We start from the raw sequence: 25,361 nt of genomic DNA on the forward strand, positions 1-25,361 counted from the left end.
AGGGCAAAATTAAGCACAGAAAATATGACTGAATCGCATGTCAGTCCCATCATTTGTTTGAGAAAAGGCTTATTTTAAAAGCCTCAGCTAAGCTAGCTCATTTTTGCATGTTAATCAATTACCTTCAAATCCTTTCAACTAAGCTAAAAAACGAGTGACGTAAGAGGCACTGAAATGCACCATCTGTCAGCTTTACTGCACACTCCTGTCCTTTCTAATCTGTGCTCATTATGGAAAGTTTAGTACAGCAAACTTTAGCAGCAAATTCAGAGTGAGGCACAGGACAGATGCCACTGATGGGACATCTCCATAGGACTTATATTTTTCTTTTGTGTCGGTGCATATCAGACTTCTGGGTTCTCTTAAATGCAAACTAAAAATACACAAAAGCCACTGAAAAACGTGAAGCTTTATTGAGAGTAATGATTTTTCCACTCTGTTTCAACCTCAGCTGACAATGCAGAAAGCAATAACACGATACTAATGATGTATGCAAAGGCAAGTTCAACCCAGCTGCTGCTGCCAGCTTTAAAGTGGGAAAAATACCAGCTGAATACTATAGTTTTGCTTCCAAGCCCATAATATTGGGACTCTTTTCAGAACGCCGCACAAGCAGAGAACATATATTACTGGGAGACATAACTGTTGTAACTGAGAGGGGCCAAACGGGTTGTGGAGCACACCGAGCAGCACCCAATCCCACCATAAAACAGGACATGATTTTGTGGTGAGAAAACAAAGTTCAGCTGCACACTGCAATGACTCTCTGGCACGGTGCACCCTTTCAGAAAGCCACTAGAACAAGAAGTCATATTTAAGAAGCTTAATTCCAAATTTGCCTTCAAAACCCCCAAGCCTCCCCTCCATCTAGGTGCAACAGCCAGAGCACAGGTTTGAATCCCAGAGACCTGGGCTCAGCTGCCAGCCATATAGCCAAACTTGCCTATCTGCACCTCTCCTGTCCCTCCTGATTTTAGTATGCCCTGAATCTGAACAGGCTGAGGCAAGGGATGGACAGCCTATTTCCTTCTGGTCCTTATTTAATTCCCACAGTCAACACAAATCAAGTTCCAGGGAGGATTGGGAGGATTTCCAGGGAGCACGGATAACTCTTGGGATCAGATCCTGGGTGAGCCGAGGCTGCTGCCGTAAAAACAAGCAGTGCCAGTAACAGTGCAAGCACTGACACTTGCCACAGCTCCCCAAGGCTGTTTCCTCCTGTGCAAAAACAGCGCCAAAAAAAGGTGTTTCTGCAGAAAGCTGTCAAAGGTACAGTAAAATACTGCAATTGTTTTAGATCAGCTTCTACCTCCTCTTCCTCATGCCTTCAGATCTTAATTTCAGCCCTTCTGCATGCAGGGAATGCATTTTCTGTGTGACACCATCACGGAGTGCTGGGACCACGACCCCGAGGCACGTCTCACCGCCCACTGCGTGGCCGAGCGCTTCAACCTGATGGCACAGATGGATTGCGATGACATCCTCAACAACAACATGGACAACGAGGCCAGCAAAACAGCTTCTCCAGGCGGGGAGCACCAGGACAGTGACGGGAGCAGAAATACGCAGTGACAAAGCAGGCAGAAAGCCTTATTGTGAGAAATGAGAAGATAAGCAAGAAGCATTTAGCTCATGGGGAAAAACCCTCGCTTCATTTTTCAAAAATTGAACTAAGATCTAGTACATAACTTATTTATAAGATCTGTCTCCTCCCAGTCACAGTGAACTGTGGAATCAATACTTTGGTTAAAGTGCAACAATATGTACGAACTGATTTTGTACGTACTTTAAATGTATAATGATACAAAACATTCCTTTTCTTATTTTTAAAATAATAATGTTTAATCTTTTATTAAGAAGTACCAGAATTCCATATCTATCTTTTAAAATCCTTCCACACTGCCATTACATGTTTCTCTAACTGCTTATTCTGCAGAGATCAAGACAGTTTTCAATTTTCCCTTTTTAATGCCCTCTGCACACACACAAACCTCTTGTGGCAACAGAAAAAAAACCAAAGACACTTGAGCTATTACACATCCTTAGTGGAACACATGCTGGCACCCAAGAAAATTATTCATTGATCAAAGAGCCCTTTATATACTGTAAAGATACCCGATAATCCAGCCTGCAAAAGCCTGATTTGCTGTGACTCCAGCACACCTTTCACTGGGGAATTCCTGGAGGTAATGGATAGTTCAGGAGGGTGCATGAGGTTTCTTCAATAGAAAAAAAAAGTCACTGGTGTAGACACTACTGTTTTACTCCAAGAAGTCTCCATACAGGGTTATCAAGACAACTTTTTCCCCCGTATCAACCCAATTTCCAGTTATCTCTAACCAACAGATCTGTGCCACAGTAATACCACCAATGGAAACGCGTAGGCTAATTCTTCTTGCAACTCTGTCATGCCCCTGTGCAGTTAACTCAACCTGAAGGAACATGATCAGACAGAACCAGGACCTTAACTCCCATGACCACCAGACCAAGCCAGGCCATTTCTCTAGCGGAGAGGCAATTAAGGACAGGTAAGTCGTATCTCACTCTGAATCCTAGCCCTGTACAAATCTTAATCTCTCCACCATCTAGGAACAAAAGGTACTAAAAACCTTACCTGGTACTAAGCAGCCCTGCGAGCCCAAACCTGACACTCACCTACACAAAGGTGTATCTTTCAGGATAGCATCAGAAAGGAATATTTTGCTTGCCAGCACACAGGAGCATGGATCAACCCTGCAAGAGAAAAAGGGAAGGACAAAACCACACAACAGCAACAAGCTTTCTAGAGCCAAGATTTCCCAATAGTGGAGCATGAAAACAGATCTGCAGGGCTATTTGGTTTTCTAAACTGCACAACTATGACATCACCAGCTCATACAAGAAGCTTTTCTTCTCTTGCTGTTGTTTCCACCTCTTTGGGCTGTTTCCACAGCTCTTAAAACCCTCGAACTAAATTGTCTCCAATTCCTTTGAAGAAGGACAGAAATGGAATGAGTTAGGTTGCAGCAAATCTAAAAAATAACTTCAACTTACCAAATATAAGACTCCACCTGCAACTACAACCATAGCTTTCACTCTCACCAATCCCTCAGCTGGCTCCTACCTCCTGTCATCTTACAATTTTTTTTCAAGCTTACCCCCTTCTCTAGAAGCACAACATCCCCAGTCCACCAGAAACACAGCCTTTCCACCCACCTAACTTGGTTTTATTTATTTAGTATATTAACCACTGCTCTCCTGTACAGACACCCAAGAGGAACAGCTTTTCTGACACGAAGAAGCTAAAGGAACACATCAAAGTTTCACCAGGCTGTCCAATCTTTCCTTACTCAGTGCGAAATTTCCCCTACCAGGTTTTGCACCAAGTTGTTTGTATGTAACACTGATAAACACATCTTCTTTTTCTTCCAAGTTCAGTTTAAGAGGCTTTAAAAGACACTCTGACCCGTTCTTCCACAGGTGACCAGGACAGAAGGGGATCAGCCTATGCAAACTGGACATTGAAGGCTGCATCTCTGGTTCTGATAGCCAAAATCCAAATTCTCCTGGGGAAGACAGACATAATCCTAGGCTTGACAGCCTAAAAACTTGAACACTCCTATTTACATACTGAGCTTGGTTTTCATTTAAAAAAAAAAAAAAAAAAGTAGAATCAAGCCTCCAGGATTATACACTTCAATGCCTGTGGTAAAGGGGAGTGACCTATCACACTCCCAGCTTTCTGCGAGGAGCAGGGTACACAGAGCTCAATAAGACTTTTGCTCTTCACTTCAGAGGAGCCCAATCAAGCCAAAAGGACAGAAGGGAACACAAGCCGAAATCCTACATTTTGCCACACTCTTCACTGAACACACTGTAGTTCTAACAAATATCTACACGTTGGAAGCAGCAGTGAGCCTTTCCCTTTGCTCCAGAACATGTAAGATGGAAACAACAGCAGTTATGCATGAGGATCCAATCTGGTCAGAGGTAAAAATACATACATTGTAGTCCATAGGATGCTTGCAACTCCCAGAAGAATCACGTCTTGCAGTTTAAGCTGGATATTCAGTGACTAGATTTTTAAACTGTTTCCAACCATGCCCTTCGTTTCCAGAATTAGGTAGAAATTTGAATCAGGAAGCCATTCCAGTTTTTGTGATCACCTGAGCAAAGGAAACCTTTACCTTTTTTCCTAGCAGCATCCCCATGTTGGACTTGGACTTAACGATCCTTGTGTGTCCCTTCCAACACAGAATATTCTATGATTCATTCCATGTTAAAAGAAATTGCTTCATGTATTTTAAAAGACTACTACTTCAACTGTGGGTCTATTTTTACACAACAAGATTAGTAACAGCCGATAAGTAACAATGTGAAACCACACCAGATGAGGATGAAGAGAAGTAACTTGACTGATAACATAAGGAACACAAATGGGTTTATGGTCAACACAGGAGCTTCTCAGTCTGCAGGTCTGTATTTTAATAAGCACAAATTGATCCCTGGAATATGCTCAGCCGATAAAGGTTTGTTTTCTGCTCTGATCACTACAACATTAAAAGCTGGACCTTGCACCACAACCCCTGCTGTTCGTTTAAAACAGATCTGCTGTGTGACACAGTTAAAACACCTATGAAACACACAGTTTGCTCAATTTATTTTCTGTCCCTCTACCACCCATTCTGTGCAGGCACTGATGAAACATGGAAATTCATATGTTGCCACCATGACTCCTACCCCAAAAATCCTGGAACTGGCCAAGGAGCATGCCCTAGATGCGCTGCAGAGCCAGAAACAAGGAGGAACTAATCCCACTGTTTTCATTTTTATTTTTATTCCAGGTTAAACATGAAAATGCCCAATGGATATCCAAAATTAACACAACAGGGTGGTTGTATAGAATAGCACAAACAAGACAGCAAGGCCTAAAACATTCTTCTGCTGGGGAATAGTGACTACTCAGTTGCACAGTGCCAAAATATCCCACTTCAAGGGCCAAGGAAAGCCCAGACAGACAGATCTCCCGCATAAAAGGTAACAACCAACCTACTCCTCCTGGTCACTTGATCTCTAGGAAAGCAGACAGAACAAATGAATCATTTTGTAGTTTTATTACCCCCACCCCAACTTCTCACAAACAGACTATGACTCGCATTGAGATCTCAGTGCATTTCACAGCAAAAAGAACATACTAGAGAATGAAAAGAGTTGTGCATAAACCCAACTGTTTTTTTCCCCACAATGTACAGTTTGTGTCAAAAGTTAATATGGTTATTTAAACCTTCTGATGCCTTCTTATGTTTGGATCTTCTCCATGGAAAATATCTTACCAGATAACACAGTTGTGAGCTCTCATGATGCAGGATCAGGTGCAGCCATTGACATGGCTGGGAAGTGGCAGATGATGTTATATACATTGATTGGAAGACTACATCAGAAGAAAAACCAGAGTAAGGCACCACTGTTGGAAAAATTAAGGTAGCTTGTAGTTACAATAATAACGAAAGCCATAATAAGTACTATTCTTAATTGCCAGCAATTCTTAGGCTTCAATAAAATAGTTATTAAAAAAAAACACAAAGGATGTTTGTACCTGAATACAGTTTCCTGATATCTGATTGTGTTTCAAATCAATACCCAGTCTTCAGCATAATCAGCTTTTGTTTTATGGTAAGATGAAAACCCAGGACCTACAGTCCATGTATTCACAGGTCACATTTCACTGCTTTGTTCCAAATAATACCACAGGAGAAAAACTAAAATAATCCAAAGGACAGTCTGTAACACTGATACTTCACCTCTGAGATGGTTAGATGGGCAGAGAAATTTCAATACAAGACTATGTTTTCTGTCCATTTTGAAAGCCTTAGTCCTTGGGAAGAGAAGGTGGAGGAGGACAAAAAAAATAAAAGGCCAAACCTCATTACATTATAACATGAGAAAAATCAAAGTCACTCAGACATTTAATAAAATTAGGAGTTGAAAAGTTTTCAAATTACTTTTCCAATTCAAGTCAATTATTTCAAGTATATTAAAATGTTTGAGAGGAAAAATTTCTCCATGGTTACAATTCTAATTGCTTTTATAAATCCATAAAAAAGAAAGGTAGTCTCTACACATATTCCATATTCCTCCGATGCATGCACGCGTTCTCTCTGAAGAAAGAAGTCGTAACGATCCAATTGTTTCTTAATACTGATTTCAGGCACGTCTTCCAACACCTCTCCAGTTTTCGCCAAAAAGGTTAATCACTGGGCATAAAAGCAGCAATTTTTTGTTGCTGTTGACTACATGGGTTCTGAGCAGGTTTCAGTTGTTAGAGCGCTTGACGCAGGTTCTGAAAAAAGTTCCCACGTCACTCCAAAATCCAACAGTTCCTTCTCTTAGGCAGCTTTTGCAATCTGATCTACTTAGGAGAATCTTACACAATTCAGATAAAATCTCTTGGAACATACAAAAACCAAGTTGGTTGAATGTACCTGGCAGGTTTGTCTCTACAACTTCGATAATTTTTTTAATAGCTTTAAAGTGCCCTAGTATATTTATTTCTTTATGCTCATTCAAACTTTCATACTTACATAAAAAGGAGACACACTGTGTGATAACTGTGTTTTGAGAGACAGAGGAAAAGGAGAGGGAAATCAGAAACTCATCTTAAAGCAGCTTTTCTAGTTAGTGTCCGTTTGCTGACTTTGCGCAGCAGAGACTGTTTTCCAGAGGGGTTTATGATAAACCCAGCCATCCCCCTGCAATTTAAAGAGAAAATATGTTTATAATAAAGACACTGTACCAGAAGAATTCCCTTCACCCAGCTATTAGACCGAAAACTGTGAAAACTGGAAGGACACAGATTATACCTTTAACTCCCACAGATGAAGATACAGAGATCAACACTGGAGGCTTCTGAGACTACTTCAGAACACATACGAACCCTTGCTGAGCCACAGTGCTCTCTGGGAATGGATTGCACTTGTAATTAACCCAGATGGAAAGCCACTCTTCTCAACTCCATGATCAAGATTACTTTAAAAAGCCAAACAAGAAGCCAGCAGAGGCAGCTGTCCAGGACTATCAACTCTAACACAGCCCAACTGCTTACCTCGAAACGAAATAGCTCAGGATTATGTTTACACATTTTCTGAAATCTTTATCTGTAATTAGCATGAGAATTTCAACTCTTCTAAATTGAGATACTAACAATACAAATATCTAAATTTGAGCTAATCATAGCAACACAGCTTTAGAGAACAAAAAACTTTATTAGAGCTAACATAGTCCTGAACTATAAAAAAAAAAAAAACCAAGAAAAAAACAAAAAGCACTTTTTAGCCTGTTTTAAACCCTTTCTAGACCACAGATATGGGAACAAGGGGAAGCTACATTACTGCCATTTAACAGATAAAGCTATCACTATAATGAGAATCTAATCTACTACAGCATGAATTTTAGTTAAGTTCTCCTCCCCTCTTGCATGGGGCTCAGCAAAGCTCTCTACACAAGCAGGGTCTCGTCACCTGGATCACAAAGAAAACCTGTTTCAAAGTTACCATACCAACAGCCCCCAACCCCAAGCAGTTTGCAGTTCACATTGTCAGATGTCTTAATGTATTATTATTATTATTACTTCCTTTACTGAAATAGAGGTTAAGCCATTGAACAAAATCTCCATTCAAAGCGTAACACACAAGAACACAAAAAGTGGAACATGAACTCATGTTCCTTCTTGATAACAGTAATATCTTGGGTTCCTACACACACAACATAAGCAAAATTAGTACTCCTGATTATTTTCTTTGGGTGTACACACAAAGCTGTTTTCCACGTGCCACGAAAAAGTGATTGGTAAAAAACTGAACCACAAAACAGGCAAACATTTTGTTGCAAGGGAATTGCCACAGAAAAGTGTTTGGGAAGCAAAGGGTAAAGTCACACCTTTACATGTCTGGGAATGCTTATGTCACCTTACTGCTATGGATCCTGTGGAGCTAAACTATAAGATCTAAGTCCAAAAACTCTTCTCTGACAAGACACAAACTCGAGCAAGCCCCTTTCATTACAGCTCTGCCTCTGCCTTCGTCAACAGCTAACTGCTTGGGAACTCACTTCTTTAAGGAAGTATTTGGTACACCAAGGTGTTTCAGTTTCAGCACGAAGCCTTTCTTCACTCCTCTGTCGTTCTTCAAGGGCTCGCTTGTGCTCCGTAGCCTTATCAATGTCTCCATCCCGCAGAGACTCTGTTACATGCTGCCACAGCCTCCTTCAGAACAAATAGTTAATGTTAGCTTTCAAAAGTTTTCAAAAAAACCAACCCCGATCAGAGCATGATGGTGCAAGCACAGGTGGAAGAGCTCACAGCCAAGTCTTATAGCTAAGTTAGCAACAAGGAGCAGACAGGAACAGGGGCCTACAAGAAAGCTGGGAAGTGACTTTTTACAAGTGCATGTAGTGATAGGATGAGAGGGAATGGCTTCAAATTGGAAGGGGGAAGATGCAGACTAGACATTAGGGAGAAATTCTTCACAATGAGGATGGTGAGGCACTGGCACAGGTTGCTCAGGCAAGTTGTGGCTGCCCCATCCCTGGACGCATTCAAGGCCAGGCTGGATCAGGCCTTAAGCAGCCTGGTCTGCTAGGAAGTGACTCTGCCCACAGCAGAGGTGCTGGAATTGGATGATCTTTAAGGTCCCTTCCAACCCAAACCATTCTATGATTCTATAAATGGCTCTGAGGTCTTGGCTTTGCCAGTCTAATATCTGTTTGTGTACCCTTTAAAGTTGTTATGGAAGTGATGTTCAACAAGCAGCTCCTTATGAGGACCTCCCTTGTCAGGAGCTGCCTGGTCATATAGTTGATTGTTAAAACCAAAACAAATAAGGAAACCCCATTCTAGCAGGCACTTTAAGAATTTAAAAGACAACTCTGCCCATGAATAGGACAGACAAGATAAACAACCACCTGCCTGCACTTATTTTTTGCACTTTTTATTATGCACTTATCTTTTGCTTTTAAAAAAAATAAAATTAGGATCCCTGCTGCTAAGCACTGTCCAGAAATCACATCTGCACTTGCAGATTACCTAAAGCATTCACCAGATTGCTCAGGGCAAGAAGAGTTATGCAATACCAAACACATACTCTACCTAGATTCAAACGGTCCTTGTTTCTCGAGGGGCCGGACTCGTTTTCTTGTCACGGACAGCTTTGTCAAGTCCACGCATTTTGTCTCTCCGTTGCTGTAGGTGAACTCAAGCACACTGTTCCACTCCCCTTGCACTCTGCACACCACTGTGTTTGTTGCATTCTGCTTCACTTCACCTGTGACTCTAGGAAAGCAATTTTTATTTTTAAAGGGCCATGACTATTCCTTGCACAATCATTCAACTTTATTTTGAAAGAGTTTGCAAACTTTTCACACTGTCTTGAAAACTGTTAGTGACTCAAACTGCATTTGTACAGAGAAGTTCAAATAGCAAAGTGACTTCCACTTGTTGCTCTGGTTCTCCTTATCTCGGCCAGAAAACTCCATTTTTGGCTTCAGCTTAAACATGTTTCAAACCTTTTAACAGAATTGAAAATGAAAAGCTACCACAAAATGGTTCAGACACAGTATGCAGCTGATCGTTTCCACTTGAAACACATCAGATACATAATTGAGACTTAAAAATGAACTTTCTACCAAGAGCGTATCTCACTACCTGCTGGCACTTTATCTCACATTTTTACTTCTCAGTGCTTTCCATATATAGGTGGTTTCATTTTTATGTTGCTCATGGAAGTGGCAGACAAAGGCAAAAAGCAAGGCAGGAAACTAAGAATAAGGAGGACTGCTTTTCTTTCCTGTCTCTTCCACAGAAACCTCTGCCAGTAACAAGAATATTTTTAATATCTAATATGCAACATTTCACTCAATGCTGTACGAGTGCTCAAAAGTGTCACTATGATCACACACACTGATGTACGTTTCTCTTCTCAACATTAAGACCTGTCCAAAGACCTCCAGAGATTCACTTCATCCTGAGCCAAGGAGTGAAAGGCTGCTGAGCGCAGCTGGGCAAAAATATCACCACCCTCAAACAGAACTTTCCTCCCAGAAAGAAACAACGGAGTTTGCATGCCATGGAAACAAGACTTGAGACATTCTCACTCGTGAAGTGCTGCAGGATTCACAAAGGACAGTACCTCCAGTTAAACAGCAATTACCTGTACAAAAACTCTGCAACACATCACTCTCCAACTCCCCTTCCTACAGTTATCAGTGCTCACACAAAGGACTTGACATCTCCTTTCACTCTTACATTATGTGCAGCTAATAACTGCGGTCCAGCAGCTCAAACCTAATTTAACTTTACTAGAAAGATCTTCAAAAAACTCCATCTGATAAGTATGTGCTGCTCAGGCAGTCTTCCATTATAAAGATTTATGATTAATTATGAAAAACTCAAGAAAGCAGGCCAGAGTTGGAGCAACATGAGTAATAAAAGCATATTTATATTACCCTATTAAGCTGCTTTTTGTGGAAGTTAACAAGTTCTAACAACTGAAAAAACTAAACAACTGAAAGAATAGACAATAAGCAAGCAGCCTTCATTTTGTGCTGCATTTTCACCCTGTGACAGCCACACCTCAACAAAGCTATTTACGCATGGTGAAGTCCCAGCCCTCCTCCCAGGAGATCTCTGAATAGACTGAATCCACAGGATGCCAGAGACCAGCCCCATCAGATTCTGCAGTTACACATTGACAAGTTTTAGTCTTTCCAAGCACCATTTGGTTACAACACAATGCTGACATCCAGTATTTTAACATCTATCACAAAATTACAGTCTCTCCTCAGCTTAAAATAAACAAGGTTGTACTGCTCACTACTGAGGTGTAGTACTGAGCTGCTACACTAAACACTCATTGCAGCCTATACATCTTCAAGTGGCATTGCTCTGTGGCACAGAACTATATTGCAGACAGGAATAACTGCCTGAACTATCAGTGATAAAAATCTGCTAGTGTTTATTTGTAAGCTTGGCATGACTGATACATGCCTAGCAGTTCATTATCATCATCCTCTGCTTCGTCACGCTACAAAGGTACAGGACCTAGAAGCCAGTATCCAGCTGAGGTCTAACAAGGGTCACTACAAAAAAATATAATCTATAACAGTGCCATAGCAACTCGGTTGTGCTCTGCGTAACCATGGCAACACTGCTGCTTCTCCATCAAGAGATTCTTTTGGCAATGTCCAATCATCACCATGTCAAATTTTCAATAGTTACAGTACCTTGAATGGATCTGCCTTTAAAAAGCTTCTATACCTGTGACTCAATTCAGGGATAAAAACTACAAAACAGTTCCCAAAATTAAATCATTGATGTAAAATCACATCCTACCTCTTATTTTTATGGCACAACAGGAGCTACTGCAAGTTGGAAGAAACATTGTAATCAACAGAAAGAAAAATCCCAAATGATGCATCACTTCAAAATTGCCACAAATGAAACAGAGCTACATGCAAGCTTCCAGATGCAGAGGGACCCGGAGAGCTACAGTTACAAGTTAAATTCTAAGGATGTATAGGAATCTAGAGGCCAAAGCGCTTCAGAATGGAAGTTCCAGTAGGGCTTTTTTTTCCTTAACGATCACGTAAGCTGCAGTTGTCTGGCTATGACATTAAGAGTACATTTAACACCAAGTTTTTACAAGCTATGTTTTCTCAAGACTACCTAAGGATTATGATTCAGCACAGAGAACAGGGGAGTTCTAGAGTGCAGACTACAAGGAAGTAGTATGAAATAATGCAAGTGTTCTCACCGATGCAATTTGCCACCATAGAAGGGCTTGGTGTGGAAGTTAACACTTGCAGAATACCCAGTCTTCGCACAGTTGATGTTGACTTTTCCTCCCAGTTCTACCCAGGGAACAGTTAAAATGGACCGAGCATATGCACAGGGCAGAGAAAACGTGTATTCTTCCCCATGTTCCAAGAGACTCAAGAGACCTGTGTGAAGAAATAAAAGAATCTCTGAATCAGTACCATTATAGAAAAGACCAAACAAGTTATTGAAACAGATATCCAATACTGCATCTGAATGCTTTTCCTCAACACATACCCCAAATCCATGGAAGTAACATTTATTATAGATTCCAGATACAAACATTTTCCTGAAGTTACTAACCTGACTAGCGTGCATTTACGTTTCTTTTGGGAAAGATACTTCTAATAATATTGCTCCATAAAGCACACCATTGTGCTATGCAACATACAATATGTAAAAAGGGCTGGTCACTTACGCCTCCAAAAGGAAATAATGAATCAACACCCCAAACTAATACTCCTGTTGTGTTTTCCATCCCCATAACACATCCTATCGTACCCAAGGCAGGTAGCAGAGACACACCTCTCTGCCAAGATATACCAAACCCTTTCCTGACAGTGGCTTTTGCACTACATGTCCTGAACTCTCAAAACCTACTTTTTTTCTTTGAGTTTTAACGTGTGTGGAAGTTTGGGGTTTTTCCTATTAAAAAATAGCACAAGACCTACCTCTGGCTGTTACAAGAGCATAACACAACACCTGACAGCTGCCTGCATTAACCCATGCCTCTGCAGCACATCATCACTGCACATCTGATGCAAGTATGAAAACACCTGGGAAATTCTGAAAAGTTATGGCATGACTGGAGAAATGCCCTAGAGGAGATATTAGTTTCAGTAACTACCCAGGACAGCTAGAACATTCAGATGTGCCTTTCAAATCCCCTGCCGTGCTTGCTCCGTTGTCATATATGCAAGTTCACGTGCAAGTAATTGGAACCCCCCATTACTGGGCAATACACTCAGAGGACACAGAATGGGAGATGCTGTCTCATCTCTTACAGTAAAAACTAAGGGAATTTACAGTTACCCTTCTCTGTCCCTAAAGAGTTTCTATAGTTAAAATTAGAACTTGCCTAGTAAGATGCATATGTGCAACATATGCGAATTGAACATTTTACTCAATAAATGCCTGATGCAAATCCATTTGCCCCATGCTTATAAACTGGTAAGTATGGATGTTTCCAATTACAGCAACTGCCCTTTAGTTTAAAAGTCAAACTTTTACTTCCAAATATGATCCTGATTTTTGTCAAACCATAAGCCTATCTATTTCTTTTCTCCCATATGAAAGCTTGCTGCCTACAATGAGAACTTGTAGTATCTTCTGTACTTTGTAAGCAGTGAAGTAAGAAATCACCGAATGATTGCACACTCAGTTTTACAAATCGGAGATTAGAGGGGGGAAAAAAACCCAACAGAAGTACATCAAAAAATATTAAAACCAATAACAGCAGCTGACATCTCTGCAAGCAAGTATTTTTTAAAGTGTCTTTCAGAGAAAACTACAAAGCAGCATTTATCTGTATTCCTGCCAGAGGCAAACAACATAAAATTTCCTCATTAACTAATAATTTAACAACTTTCTAATACAATTAAAAGGACAGAAGTTACACTTACCTTCACCCACCATTGTCACTCCTATTGACATCCCTAAGAATTTACTTTTTGTCCAGACATGGGCATTGACACACATCTTTCTCTCTACACATTCGGCATAAAACCCTGAGACAGGAGGATGGTGGGACACTTGCTCGGCTACAAATTTTACTGTATAGTAGTCCATCTCTGTTTGGCCTTCTAGATCTTTAGACAGAGTTACTTGCTCTGAAGGGGAGTGAGCAGAGAAGTTACTGCCAGCATCAGTGGCTACATTGCTCTTCGGTATCCTCCAGGAACAGCGAAATGTTTCCCCAATGATTGGATTGTATGGTTTCTTTGCAATAGCTCCTTTGCGACCTTCGTGAAATGAAGTGAGATAATACTCAACAAAGCGGATCATCCTCTCCTCAGGGGTAGTGCCATTTGTGATTGCAATGAAGAGATCTGGATGGGACATGAAGTCTGCGTACATCTCCAATAACGATCGCTTCTCTAAAATAAAAGTGGGAAGAACCACCTGAAATACAAGAAAACCCAGAAAGCTCTAGTAAATAAAACAAAGAGACAGGTTTTTTTATAAGGCAGGTTCTCAAATGGAAGATTCTGCCCTGTTCTGGACACTTTCAGACTGAAGTTTCTTCTCCCCCTTCTATGATGTAAGCAAAATTCAGAGGTCCCAGAAAAGCAATTTGCAAGGAGAAAAAACAAGCCAGTAAGCACTATTAGGACTAAAGAGGCTAAGCATCCCTCAAAAAACGTAAGAGCTGCAAAGATACATTCTACACATCAGTGGAAGAAAACAAGTAGAAGGAACTCAAACTACAGTAAGGAAGGTTCAGAGTAGAGGTTAGGAAAGATTATACCTAATGGAGGAAAAAAGCAGGCAAGCCATGCCAGTGCTCTTGATAGCCTGCAGAATCTCTCTCACCACAGCAACTACGATGGGCATTATGAGAAATAACATTGTATAGGTTGATCCTGCACTTCTGAGCAGAGGACCTTACACTTTCCCAGCTATATTTACCACTATACAAAGCAGAAGTCCTGTCTGTTGCTGGGCCCAGAGCAACACTGTAGAGTAAGAGGCTGTGGGTATCATCTCTCTTTTCCTTCACTGTAGAGACAACTAACCTCACACAACTAACTGCTGTGAAGAGCAACACGAAGTGTCTCAACCACAACATTAAGTCAGCAGCATTCAAAGAGGTAGAGCACAGGCATAAGACTCAACCATAGGAATGGTTGGACTCGATGATCCGGTGGGTCTCTTCCAACCTGGTTATTCTATGATTCTATGATTCTCAATACATAGACAAGTTAAGCTGAATACACCTGCCACATTGTTGCAACACCAACCTGGAATATTAAAGTTGCTTTTCATTTCAGTACCCTGATATTTAAGTTAAATACAATTCTAACAACTTCATTATCTGTTTTGAAGTCAGGCTTGTTGCATTTCAATGCTTTGCCCACTGTCAACTAAAAACAGTCCTATAAGCACTGTCAGAAGTCACAACTCCGAGACAGATCTGACAATTTGTTCCAATCAAGACAAAAGGATAAACCAAATCCAATCTTCAATTTAAGTGAGATTATGACTTAATGAATTCCCAATGAAGCAGCACAGTTTTAAGTTTGTCCCACAGGTTGTAGGGTCTGTTCATACCACCTTTTTTCTCCCGAAGTCATGTAATGTAAGCTCCACAATGTAAGTGTTTTTAGTGGCCAAGTAGCTCATGCTTGAAAACACACTGCATGGCAAAAAAAAATAATTACAATCCATAATGCCAAGACAGAGCACTTTTCTCATTCCATGCCACTGTAAAACACATTTTTTCTTTAAAAGCATCTTTACAGGAGAGAACTGAACATAAGCTGGTAGCAGACTGATTTTCCCAGATCCACTGCCCAAGCTGTCTCATAGCAACTGAGTGTTAATTTCTCAAAGAAGAAATTTCAGATCTGCACTGAAATACCAGACCCAATTCTCTCCAGTGTAACTTTGTTCCTGCTTGCTACAGCTGTAAGCAAACACAGAAATGAGAACGGGACCAAGAGGCATAAACAGATGCCTGAGGATCAATAATGGGGAACCAAAAGACAACTTCTTTTCAGAGGCAGCATGAATACGGGTGCAGCATTATGCAAGTTGTGTGTAAAAGCATTTGCAAGCAAGAAGAAAAGCAGGAAGACAAAAATACAAGAAGGCTGTAGAGAAAAGCACAGGAGTGAAGTGCAAACACATGAAAGAAGAGAGGTCACTATAGGGAAGCCAACTAAAACATAGTAGAAAACACAATGAAAATGAAATAGAAAAGACATAGCCAGTTGCATTAAAGAAAACTCACTCCCTCAGCACATTTCACTTAAGGCCTGCCTCAAACTGGGACACTGGATCTTGGGACCTGAAGTTGCTGCAGGGCACAATTTCACATTAAAGTCAACATTGTTCAACACAGGAGTTTAGTCTAAAATGGCACTTCACTTTTACTGCAGCCAGCCTTCATGCTTCAGGTACTTACTCTTGTTAAATCCATGCCGAGCTTCAGCTGAGACAAGAGATGCAAGATAACGCTACGCTGCTCTTCCACGGCTCCTAGGTCATCTTCTTTATCATCACAGACATCCTCCAGCTCCTCATCCGGATTTATTTCTTCAGGTTCCTGGGATGACAGCCATAAACATCAGCTCTACTGGCCAGACAATACCCAAAAAGAACTTCACGCTGTATTTGACTGTTCGTGCACGAAGAAAGACTAAATAAACCCCTGCAGAGGGCTACACAATGGAATCTATCCCCAAGATAAACAATAGTCAACTTAAAGGGACATTAAGATGACGCAGTGCTGATTTCAGCTAGAGGATTCAGGCTAAGATTTTGCACTATCTCTCACACAGGTCAAGGAGAAAAAGAAAAAAAAAAAAACCTCTTACAAGCAAGCATGACCTGTTTTCCTGTAAGTTCTGTAAGCTAAGAGGGTGGCAAGTACCTAACATGTACATGAAAATAGTGAAGCAAAAGCTAGCAGCCTTCAATAACACTCCTCCACCTCCACACTACTTCAAGGCTTTCCAGTGCTGCCATCATTACTCCAAAGACTGTGGCAAACAGTAGTTCCTAGCTATTTGCATACTGTCATGCCTGATGACAAGCAATAAATGTATCTACAGGCCAGTCTGCATTATGAACATTGCTGTTAGTGCCAATACTAACAAGAGAAAGAAAAAAAACGGGGGGGAAAGAGAAAGTAATTTGGGGTAGTTTTATAAAAAAACCCAAAAAAACATATATGCACACATCACACACACTGGTTGTAACTAAAGCACCCAGGCAGACTAGCAGAAATATTAGCACTGGCTTAATAACCACTACCCTGCAAGGAGAAAGTTGAGCACTTCAGGAGGATGGGGTGGCGATATTCCTAGGGCACTGAGCAGCTTCCTCCCAAGACAAAACAGCTGGAGGGAGGCAGATGTAGAGGGGATTGGCACTGAATGCCACAGGAGGGCAGCAATATGCAGCCGCCTAAGTGAAGCCCTTTGTCCTGGAGCAGCTGCCTTAGCTCCAGGCAAATTTATGAACACAGCCACCAAAACAAGGTGGTCAAGCTCTCACACAGAGCTCAAACCCTGGTGAAAACTGCAGTATCACACAAGTGACTCCCTTGCAAGGATGCTACGCTGCTCTGCTATCGTAAACAAGGGAGCTGAAAATATCAAAGAGAAGCAATAAGATTAGTCATATCCCAAATACAGAGAGTAAAACACATAAAGCACTTGAACTGTAACCTGCTTAATTACTAGGAGGAAGGAACTGAGCGATTTATTTGAAAGTTCCTGGTTCTTTTTTTTTTTGTTTAATTTAGTAGCTTAATTTACCAACTACCCAGATCCATTTTAAAAAGAAAATCTATAAGCTACAAGCAGCTGAAAAAAACACCTTTTTCCTTTTTGATTTTGCTACAAGATAGTACGGTGCTGTTGCAAAGATGTACAACACCACATTATCTTTTCACAGAAATAGTCTCATCCAAACAACTGAGTGAAACAAACTAGCATAAAAAGAATGTAATTATGGTTTTCTATCTTAGTTAGGAAAACATGTTCTTTATCGTAACCCCTGCTGTGTTGTGACTTTAATATTTCACACTTCAAATCAATTTTGAACGGTTACAATGATACAGATTGTAGTTGTATTTCAAATATGTTAAGCCATCCTGAAGTCAAGTGATGAGGGTTGCTTAGATTAAGAAAAACAGACGCAGCAAGAGCTAGAAAAGAAAGATAGGGAGATATAATAGCTGGAGACCAGCAATTCTGTCTTCCACCTCCTTAAGTAGTTCTTCTTGGGCCCATTTTGAGAGCATCATGAATTCCGGTCAGGTTTTTTGCATTACAATTTGCAAAAAATGCAAAGGAATACTGCCTATTTCAACACCCTACATCACCTGCCCAATTAGCTCCCTCCACTTGACAGCTGGTTATAGAAAGCAGCAAAATCTACTGAAGAGGCAATTAGAAAGTTTCATCTACCACAAATGCACACACTCTTCCTCCACATAGCCGATCAAAAAAGTGTAACAATTGTCATTAAATAATTTTCACATATTAGGATCGAAACATTTTCCAATATTCCTCAAAATAATTCCCCACAGAAACGGGATGTCACATTACCTTACCCTTGTTAGCTGGCAGGGCTCTGCAGCGGAGTGCTCTTCTCTGACAGAGGCTGGCTTGTTTATCTCTGCTGGGAAATTCTGAGCTGCTCCATTTTTGAAGTGGTTTGACAGAGATATCTTCGGTTCCAACCAACTGATCGTTGTCCCTGAAGCAAAAGAAAGTTTGCGCTGAAGCTTGCTCATCCTCTGGAAGGTGAGTAAACAGCGGTTTTCACAAAACAGCTAGTTTTTTGAAGGAATAAGCTGAAAGCAGACAATTCCTCCTGCAGCCAATCCCTTCAGCAGCCACTAAACAAAGGTGGTGCAATGAGACACCACCTTCAGCAGTCATTAGCACGAACACTGCAGCTGGGGAGCTGTAATACATGCAACTTGGACTGGAGAAACTAGTTAGTGTCATGAAAGGTGTAATCAGACACTACAAGAAGAACCCAGGATCACAGGAACGTTGATCAACCCTCACGATTCTAACTGGTATCAAAAAAAAGCCCAATACTCATCAGCTTCTCAAACCCATCCCAGTGCTAGGGTAAAAAGAGCTAAAGCAGCAAAAGTTTTGTTGCCAGTGTTTTCTCTGGAGAGGGTACTTGTCTTTCCCCAGCTGCAGAGACAGCAAGCACACACTGTTGAATAAATAATAGGTGCTAAAAAAAATAAAACGGCTGCAGGGCTTGGAAAGCTATTACCCACCTGATGATTCCAGCATCTCTAGTTACTCCCAGCTAATTTACCAGAACAGATCAGGTTCCTCATTAATAACACAAATGTTCCATTCTTTCTCAAAGGCTAATGAACATACAGGTGACTCCAATCAGTTTGTACTGAAGAATACACAAACTGGCCAACCACCTTGGCTGGGTTGCAGACACAGAAATTAAGAAACCTAAAATACTACCACCACACAGCAATCTCCTGCACTCAGGAACCTACGCTGATGTGTCTGCTGCCTCTTTCTATATAATTCACAAGTCTTTATTTCCAGGCATCTGTTACCTGGAACTAGTTCACATCTGCAACCTCCACAGTCAGAGTAAGCTTAGTTCAGATAAACAGCAGCATTTCCACCAGGAAAGTACTAGAGCAGGAGAGTCCAGCTTCGCTAATGTGACAAGACAACTTTTGCTGCAGCATCAGTTTATTTTTATCTAGTTTACTACTCATGAATCCCTCAACAGTTTAAGCTTTTTAAACAGAAATTTCAAAGTAGTATAATAAATAAGATGTCCAGAGAGTCACTGTCCCACTTACCTTCAGAAAAGGTTTCACACTTTTTAAAGATTAAAACCTCTTCATGCTACCTGCTTTCTGAGCTGCAACTTTCAACACCACCTCTAATTGTATTTTCTAGGCTGTACTTAATCCACACTCACTGCCTCTAGATTAGCCTGAATTTAACAAGTAGCCTATACTTCTACTCTTCTATACTCCCTATCAGCCACCTTTAAATAACCTTATTTACTATTATTAAATTCCATTTAATTTTTGCTGTTAAATTCTAGGCTTTTTTAAAACACAGCTGGTAGCCTTTTTCTCAGAAAAAAGCCACAAAGTAAACACATTAAAAAAATCACGATAAGATGCAAAAGAATTTACAAACAGCAACAAAGACATACTATTTCATACACTACATACAAATCAGGTGGAACGATTTTGGTAAGTACCTACCTGCACAGATCAATTGCGCAAACATAGAAGCATATTTGGCTGCTGTCTCTGAATGCCTGTTATTCCACACCCATTAACAGTAGAGTTTGGGATTTTTTTTATTCGCTGAGATGTTAACTCAAAATAAGAACACTGATATGTAAACAGTGTTAAGAACAAGCTCTGCAAGTGCAGAGCTTTGCATTTTAATGCTTAACTAGAAATGAAAGCTGAATATATGTAAATACTTATAATAGGTGTTCATAAAAAAAGCCAGAAAAGCATGACATTTGACAGAGCAGTACTGGACACCACATATCCTAGCATCTGCAGCCCGATAAAATTTCCCCTCTGTTCCTGAGCAGCCAGTGACATCCCAAAGGGAGCCGCCTCATGTACTTTATTCTGTTGCAAGATGCTCCACAACAGTCAGATGTCACATTTATGCAGCCATTGCCACAGACTACTTGACAGAATTATAAAATAAAAAAATATATACAATATGCATAGAGTTCTACATAACACCAGCAAGTCAGACTCAAAAGAAACCAGGCAGTCAGACATTTTCTCTGCCCATGTGAAACTGGATTTAGTGGAACAAATTTAGTGGAACAAGCATTCTTGCAAGCAGGGAAGGACTTGCATTCGTTAGAGCTCTGCTCTTTGTGAGCATCCATACCCACCTGCTGGTAAGGATCCCTTTTGCTGAGAAGCATGCTGTAACTGGAGAATATGGAAACAGTCATTTAAACAGTTCATGGTTGCCATGGAAGTTGCTTTGAGCATTAATAGGTCTTGATCCAAGGACGTAAGGTGACCGGAGGCAGGAAGGCATTCTATGCTCCTGATCAAGTCTCTCTGCTGGCCCTCAGCCTGAGACAACATCTGGCAAACAAAACAGTCATTTATCAGGCAATGGAAGTGTGTTGTGCAGTTTGTGCTTAGCTGTGCACACAGAGGATCCCAAATGATTTCATGGCGATAATAAAATTACAAGGTAATAGATGTGTGTAAAGTTATTTGTCCCTTTTTTTCTTGACACAGCTACTAAAGATTCGTTAAACGCATGATGAAATTCCCATGGCAATATATGGCATTTTATTAACAAGCAAAAGAATATGAAAGTGACTCCAAAAAATAAAAAACAAAGAGAAACTTGATACTTGCTGCACTAAGTATCAAACATTTTCATGCCTGGTTGACAGGGACGGTGGGGAGGACACACACACACGCTCACACTCTGTGTGAGGAGTAATTAAGCCATGTGCTTTGCACAGTCTGCAAGAGGATCTCTGAGGTACTATCCGTGGGTATCAAGATTTTTTTCACTCCCTACAAGAAGAGATCTAGCACTTCAAAGGAAGAGACCCATATCTCTCATTTTGGCTCAAGCCATACAGGATTCTCTCATTTACTGCCTGCACTGCCACCACGCTTAGGATTGCTATCTCACTGTTTACTTTGCAGAGTGGAGAAGAAAAACAGCAAGATTTTCACCTTCAATACGTGTTTAAATTACAGCTTTCCTGCTGTCAGCTTCCTTGCTCTCCTTCAAGCTCTTTTCACCCTTGACAGAGAGCTAAGCATCCCTACATCACAGAAACACCAACAGCACATTTGCTCGCAAAAGATATAGTGGCAACACACACCAGCCATCAAGCAGCACACCGTGGTCTTCCAAAAACCTATCTAATTTCCTCTTTGTACTCACAGAAGCAATATATTGCCGGATTTTAAATCAAAAGGATGAAAACAAACTTCTGTATGTGCCAGCGCTTTTTATGGGAAGGTACAACGAAGGGCAGCACCCATGCACTTTGTTACAGGATCAGGACAGGCTGGGCAATGAAGTTCAGACACACCTCCCCTTTCAAAGAACACACTTGGAACAGTGCTAGGTTTTTCCTGCTCACACCAGATTTGTAAGAAAAAAACAAACAGTGCTGGGGGAGGAAAAAGCACCGTGTTTAAAAACTCAGAATTTATCAGAAGTGCACAGGTACCTGCATTTAGTGCAAGTCAGCAAAGAGATCCTCTTAGATCTTCTGTCTTGCAAGGTATCCAAGTCAGCAGCATTACACACATCTGGCCAAGAATACACATGGAAGGGAAAGGGACTGACTGAAGGACCAGCTACAGGGCAATTCACAGGGAAACTGAAAAAATCACCATATGGCAGATCTTTTGAAACAGAAGCTATTTCTCCCACAGCTCCCCAAACTGAATTCACAAGTATCCCAGCTCTATTATGCTCAAGGCATGCACCTGCCCTTTGTTATTTAAAGCAGTTTGACTATATTTTTAAAAAAAAATGTAGATATTGTATCCAACAGACATCTTAGCTTAAAAATTTCAGCAAGGTGACATTCAGAAAAATCTACCATTCCTGATGTTTGGTCTGTACAGGTCAAAAAAAATTTAACTCGATAAATAACCATGCTGTGCCACTAACATCAGAAACAATTGAAAGAGAACATGAATAGCTTTCCGCTCTCTTTACAATGCTAAGAAAAATCACGCCACTTTACTTCCCACCCAGTAAAAATCCCAATTAGAGGATGCAAGCCAGCAGTTCAGTGCTCCACCTCACGCTCTCATCTTTCCTCCCTCAAAATTTGAATGCCACATTGAGATTTGAAAAGATAAAAAAGCAACTTCTGAAGCATTACCTCACTTACACAGGATAGTTTCTCAAACACCAACACACAGCACTGCTAAATATGAAAGCTAAACTGCTAAGATAGCTATAAGCATCAATTCTGCAATTAATGTCATTCTGTAGCGTCGCTGAAGTTCTCTTCTCAAACAGTACGTAGGAAAATGCAAATACTATTTAAATTTACCATATGTTTTAATCGCTGCACCACACTAGTAGGAAGTTCATCACAAGTAAGAGGTAATGAGCAACTATCTTTATAGCTTCGGTTTTAAAATGAAAGTAGAAGAACTTCTCTTCAGAGAATAAAGCAGGTGAACCAGCTCATTAAAAAAAGAAGCCACAGGATGCCAGCTGAAGTTTTCCTGTGTACCTGACAGGACTTCACAGGTCTTTGCATGAGGGCTATAGGAGACTTTAGCGCTATCAGAGGATATAAACAGGATGGCAGCAGTTACCCTTCTGCAAGATATCTGTGAGAACAGAATGCTGTGGCCAGATTCACAGATTCTCACGTCTGAAAGGACTGTCATCTTGTCCAGCTCACCAAATAATTATGGTCCAGAACTTGATTTAAATCAAGGAACAATAACAATGGAAGCACACCATACTAGGGAAAGTATTTTCAATACCAATTTACAGCCTCCCACTGATGAATCTACCACAATGCTCTGCCGCATATTTTAAGGTTAATGACACTCAATACAGACCACTTTTCTGTCCCAGTTTGTCTAAGTTCAGCTTCTAACTATTGGCGTTCCCTAGGTCCTTGTCCTTAGTGCTAAGTTCAAAAACCTCCATTAGAAACTTATTTTTGGCCAGAAATATATCACACTACACTAGGCACACTAACATTAAAATACTCATCGATATCAATACTACACCTAAGTAACACAGGCTTGTAATTCAGCAACTAATTCTGTTTTAGTGTTAACTTTAGATTTGCATAATCTATCCTCTAAATATTCAAAGTTCAATCAACCAGTGGTCAGTCCATTCTGTTAGTCAAAGCAAAGATATTATTTCTGATTCTTTCCAAACTACGCTATACCTGAACGTATAGTGAAAAAAGAATATTTCTGAATTACTTCTTTTATTTTGTTCCCTTTTCAATCACATCCATCCCTAGACAATTTGTCCACGTGAATTAACATGTCAAAAGCAGTATCATTCCTAAAGATCAATCATGAGAAAATTCTCCTAAGTCACAGGACGTAAAAGGGCAGCTTAGTCAATTCTTCTACAGCTTGACAAAGGAAGAAAGGAACGTATGTTATAATAGTATGATAGTATGGGATGCTGTACTTCGTTAAGAATATCCCCTTGTCACCTGCAGCGCTAGGACTCTCCAGGACGAAAACATGGAAAATTCTACCTTGAGCACCAGGATATTATTCCCGAGTACAAAAGCCACATATATACCACATACTTCTGCAATTGGCCAAGGATCTGTGATTCAAATTAGAGTAAATGAAGAACAACAGGTTTCTTCACAATCCTTAGAATAATAGGACAGCACTTTCAAATGATTATTAGATAATTTAAGGCATACAAACCTCTCTAACATCTACAAGGTGATCTGGCTGCATAATTGGAACTCTTTTTCCAGTTGGCAATCTGTGATGTCCAACACTGAAAAAGGAAACTGCATTTTGACTGGGTCGTCTCTGCACACCAGGGGAGTTGGCACTTCCTTGAGATGCAAGAGAGAAGCTGCGAGATTTCAGAGGAGGGTTGTTCTAGTGAATAAATAAGCAAATTGAGAAACATTTACAATTAATTCCTAAAAACCAGCAAATATTCTAATTTGAAGGGCACAGCAGAAGTTTAATTCTTATTGTTTTCACAGAGCAAGAAGAGATGACAAAGCCCTAATAAATTAGTCATAATTGCTAAATAAATATTTTGAGCTATCTGCTCACAGTTGTCCTGTTTTATAGTCTAATTATGAACAATCTGTGAAATGAGACAGATCAATATGTATCAATCACTTCTCTGACTTGAAAATTAGCCCTTGATCTCAATAGTACTAGAAACTGACTCCTAACAGATCCTGCAAGAATCATTTAAGAGAATGAGATGTTGTTTAGAACTATTCATTGAATTTCCATCTTGCAACAAAGCTACAAGATGTTGATCTTACCTTAAAAGCAAGGTTTTATTTGGGTATCAGATTTTATGATAAATCAGAGGTTCTATAAACTACACTATAATCACAACCACCATACGGTTAGCAAATGGAAGCAACAACACTCAGACATAGTGTTGAGGACTTGCATCACAAACATGGGAACAGACCCTAAAAGTATTTGTGGGCTATTGAGTGATTTTAGAAAAGGAAAGGTTTTAATAAAAAAAAAAAAAAGTAAAGTACTCAAAATGGAAACGTATCAGTAGCACGGAAAACCTTTGTCCTTATGCATTAAAAAAAATTCAAAACCACTGGAAACACTGGGCTGATACTCTGATCTTTCATCTCTGCCTTCTCTTCAAACACCTGCTCACCACTACCTGCTCAAGAAGGACCATTCAGCTCTTCAGAAGCAAACTGAATTCACTTTGTTCCATTCCTAAAGCATATTTCTATTACAAGTCAGCTATTACTCCGAAAAATGTTTCTTGACTTAAATCTCGAGCCCAACTACACACCCTTCTGTAGTATTTACCTTAAATAACAGAATAGCTGTATTTGCAACTACTTTTATTACCAGCCTAAATTATTTTTGCCCACAAATATATCAGTCATACGATACCTTTCCAATAGCTTCTGTGTGATGCTGTGTGCATATCTGTAGCCTGCTAACCCAGTGTTGCCGTTCTTTAGCATCAATAGCTAATAAAAGCAAACCAAGAGGATTACATAAATGAAGACGTTTTGAAGTACAGGTATAAGATTGCTTAATTCTTTGAAACAGACAGAAGGCTTAAACAGT

General features: G+C 40.3%; 2 protein-coding genes across 4 annotated transcripts in view; one reads left to right on the plus strand and one right to left on the minus strand.

Annotated features, from left to right (window-relative positions):
* LOC138722837 (TGF-beta receptor type-2-like) overlaps nucleotides 1-1,775 on the plus strand; it is a 34,735-nt gene extending 32,960 nt beyond the window's left edge. Inside the window, exon 7 of the mRNA XM_069861501.1 lies at nucleotides 1,360-1,775. Within this exon, the coding sequence (XP_069717602.1) occupies nucleotides 1,360-1,572 (213 nt within the window). The 3' untranslated portion in view covers nucleotides 1,573-1,775. The remainder of the gene's footprint in view (nucleotides 1-1,359) is intronic.
* The window catches only part of OSBPL11 (oxysterol binding protein like 11), a 43,266-nt gene continuing 18,299 nt past the window's right edge, over nucleotides 395-25,361 (minus strand). The window contains exons 4-15 of one of the 3 annotated variants that reach the window (XR_011337756.1): nucleotides 25,182-25,261; nucleotides 23,985-24,167; nucleotides 20,456-20,657; nucleotides 18,129-18,274; nucleotides 15,972-16,112; nucleotides 13,468-13,966; nucleotides 11,784-11,970; nucleotides 9,122-9,304; nucleotides 8,086-8,239; nucleotides 5,313-6,728; nucleotides 2,656-2,733; nucleotides 395-1,589 (exon numbers count right to left, since the gene is read on the minus strand). Coding sequence is in view for 1 of the 3 variants with exons in the window: in XM_069861498.1 (XP_069717599.1) it covers nucleotides 6,651-6,728; nucleotides 8,086-8,239; nucleotides 9,122-9,304; nucleotides 11,784-11,970; nucleotides 13,468-13,966; nucleotides 15,972-16,112; nucleotides 18,129-18,274; nucleotides 20,456-20,657; nucleotides 23,985-24,167; nucleotides 25,182-25,261 (1,853 nt within the window). In the remaining 2 variants the exon portion in view is untranslated. Of the gene's footprint in view, nucleotides 1,590-2,655; nucleotides 2,734-5,078; nucleotides 6,729-8,085; nucleotides 8,240-9,121; nucleotides 9,305-11,783; nucleotides 11,971-13,467; nucleotides 13,967-15,971; nucleotides 16,113-18,128; nucleotides 18,275-20,455; nucleotides 20,658-23,984; nucleotides 24,168-25,181; nucleotides 25,262-25,361 lie in introns of those variants that run through there. The other 2 variants (XR_011337757.1, XM_069861498.1) reach the window with 2 other exon arrangements.

Source organism: Phaenicophaeus curvirostris, chromosome 7 (genome assembly GCF_032191515.1).
Source record: "Phaenicophaeus curvirostris isolate KB17595 chromosome 7, BPBGC_Pcur_1.0, whole genome shotgun sequence".
NCBI lineage: Eukaryota > Metazoa > Chordata > Aves > Cuculiformes > Cuculidae > Phaenicophaeus > Phaenicophaeus curvirostris.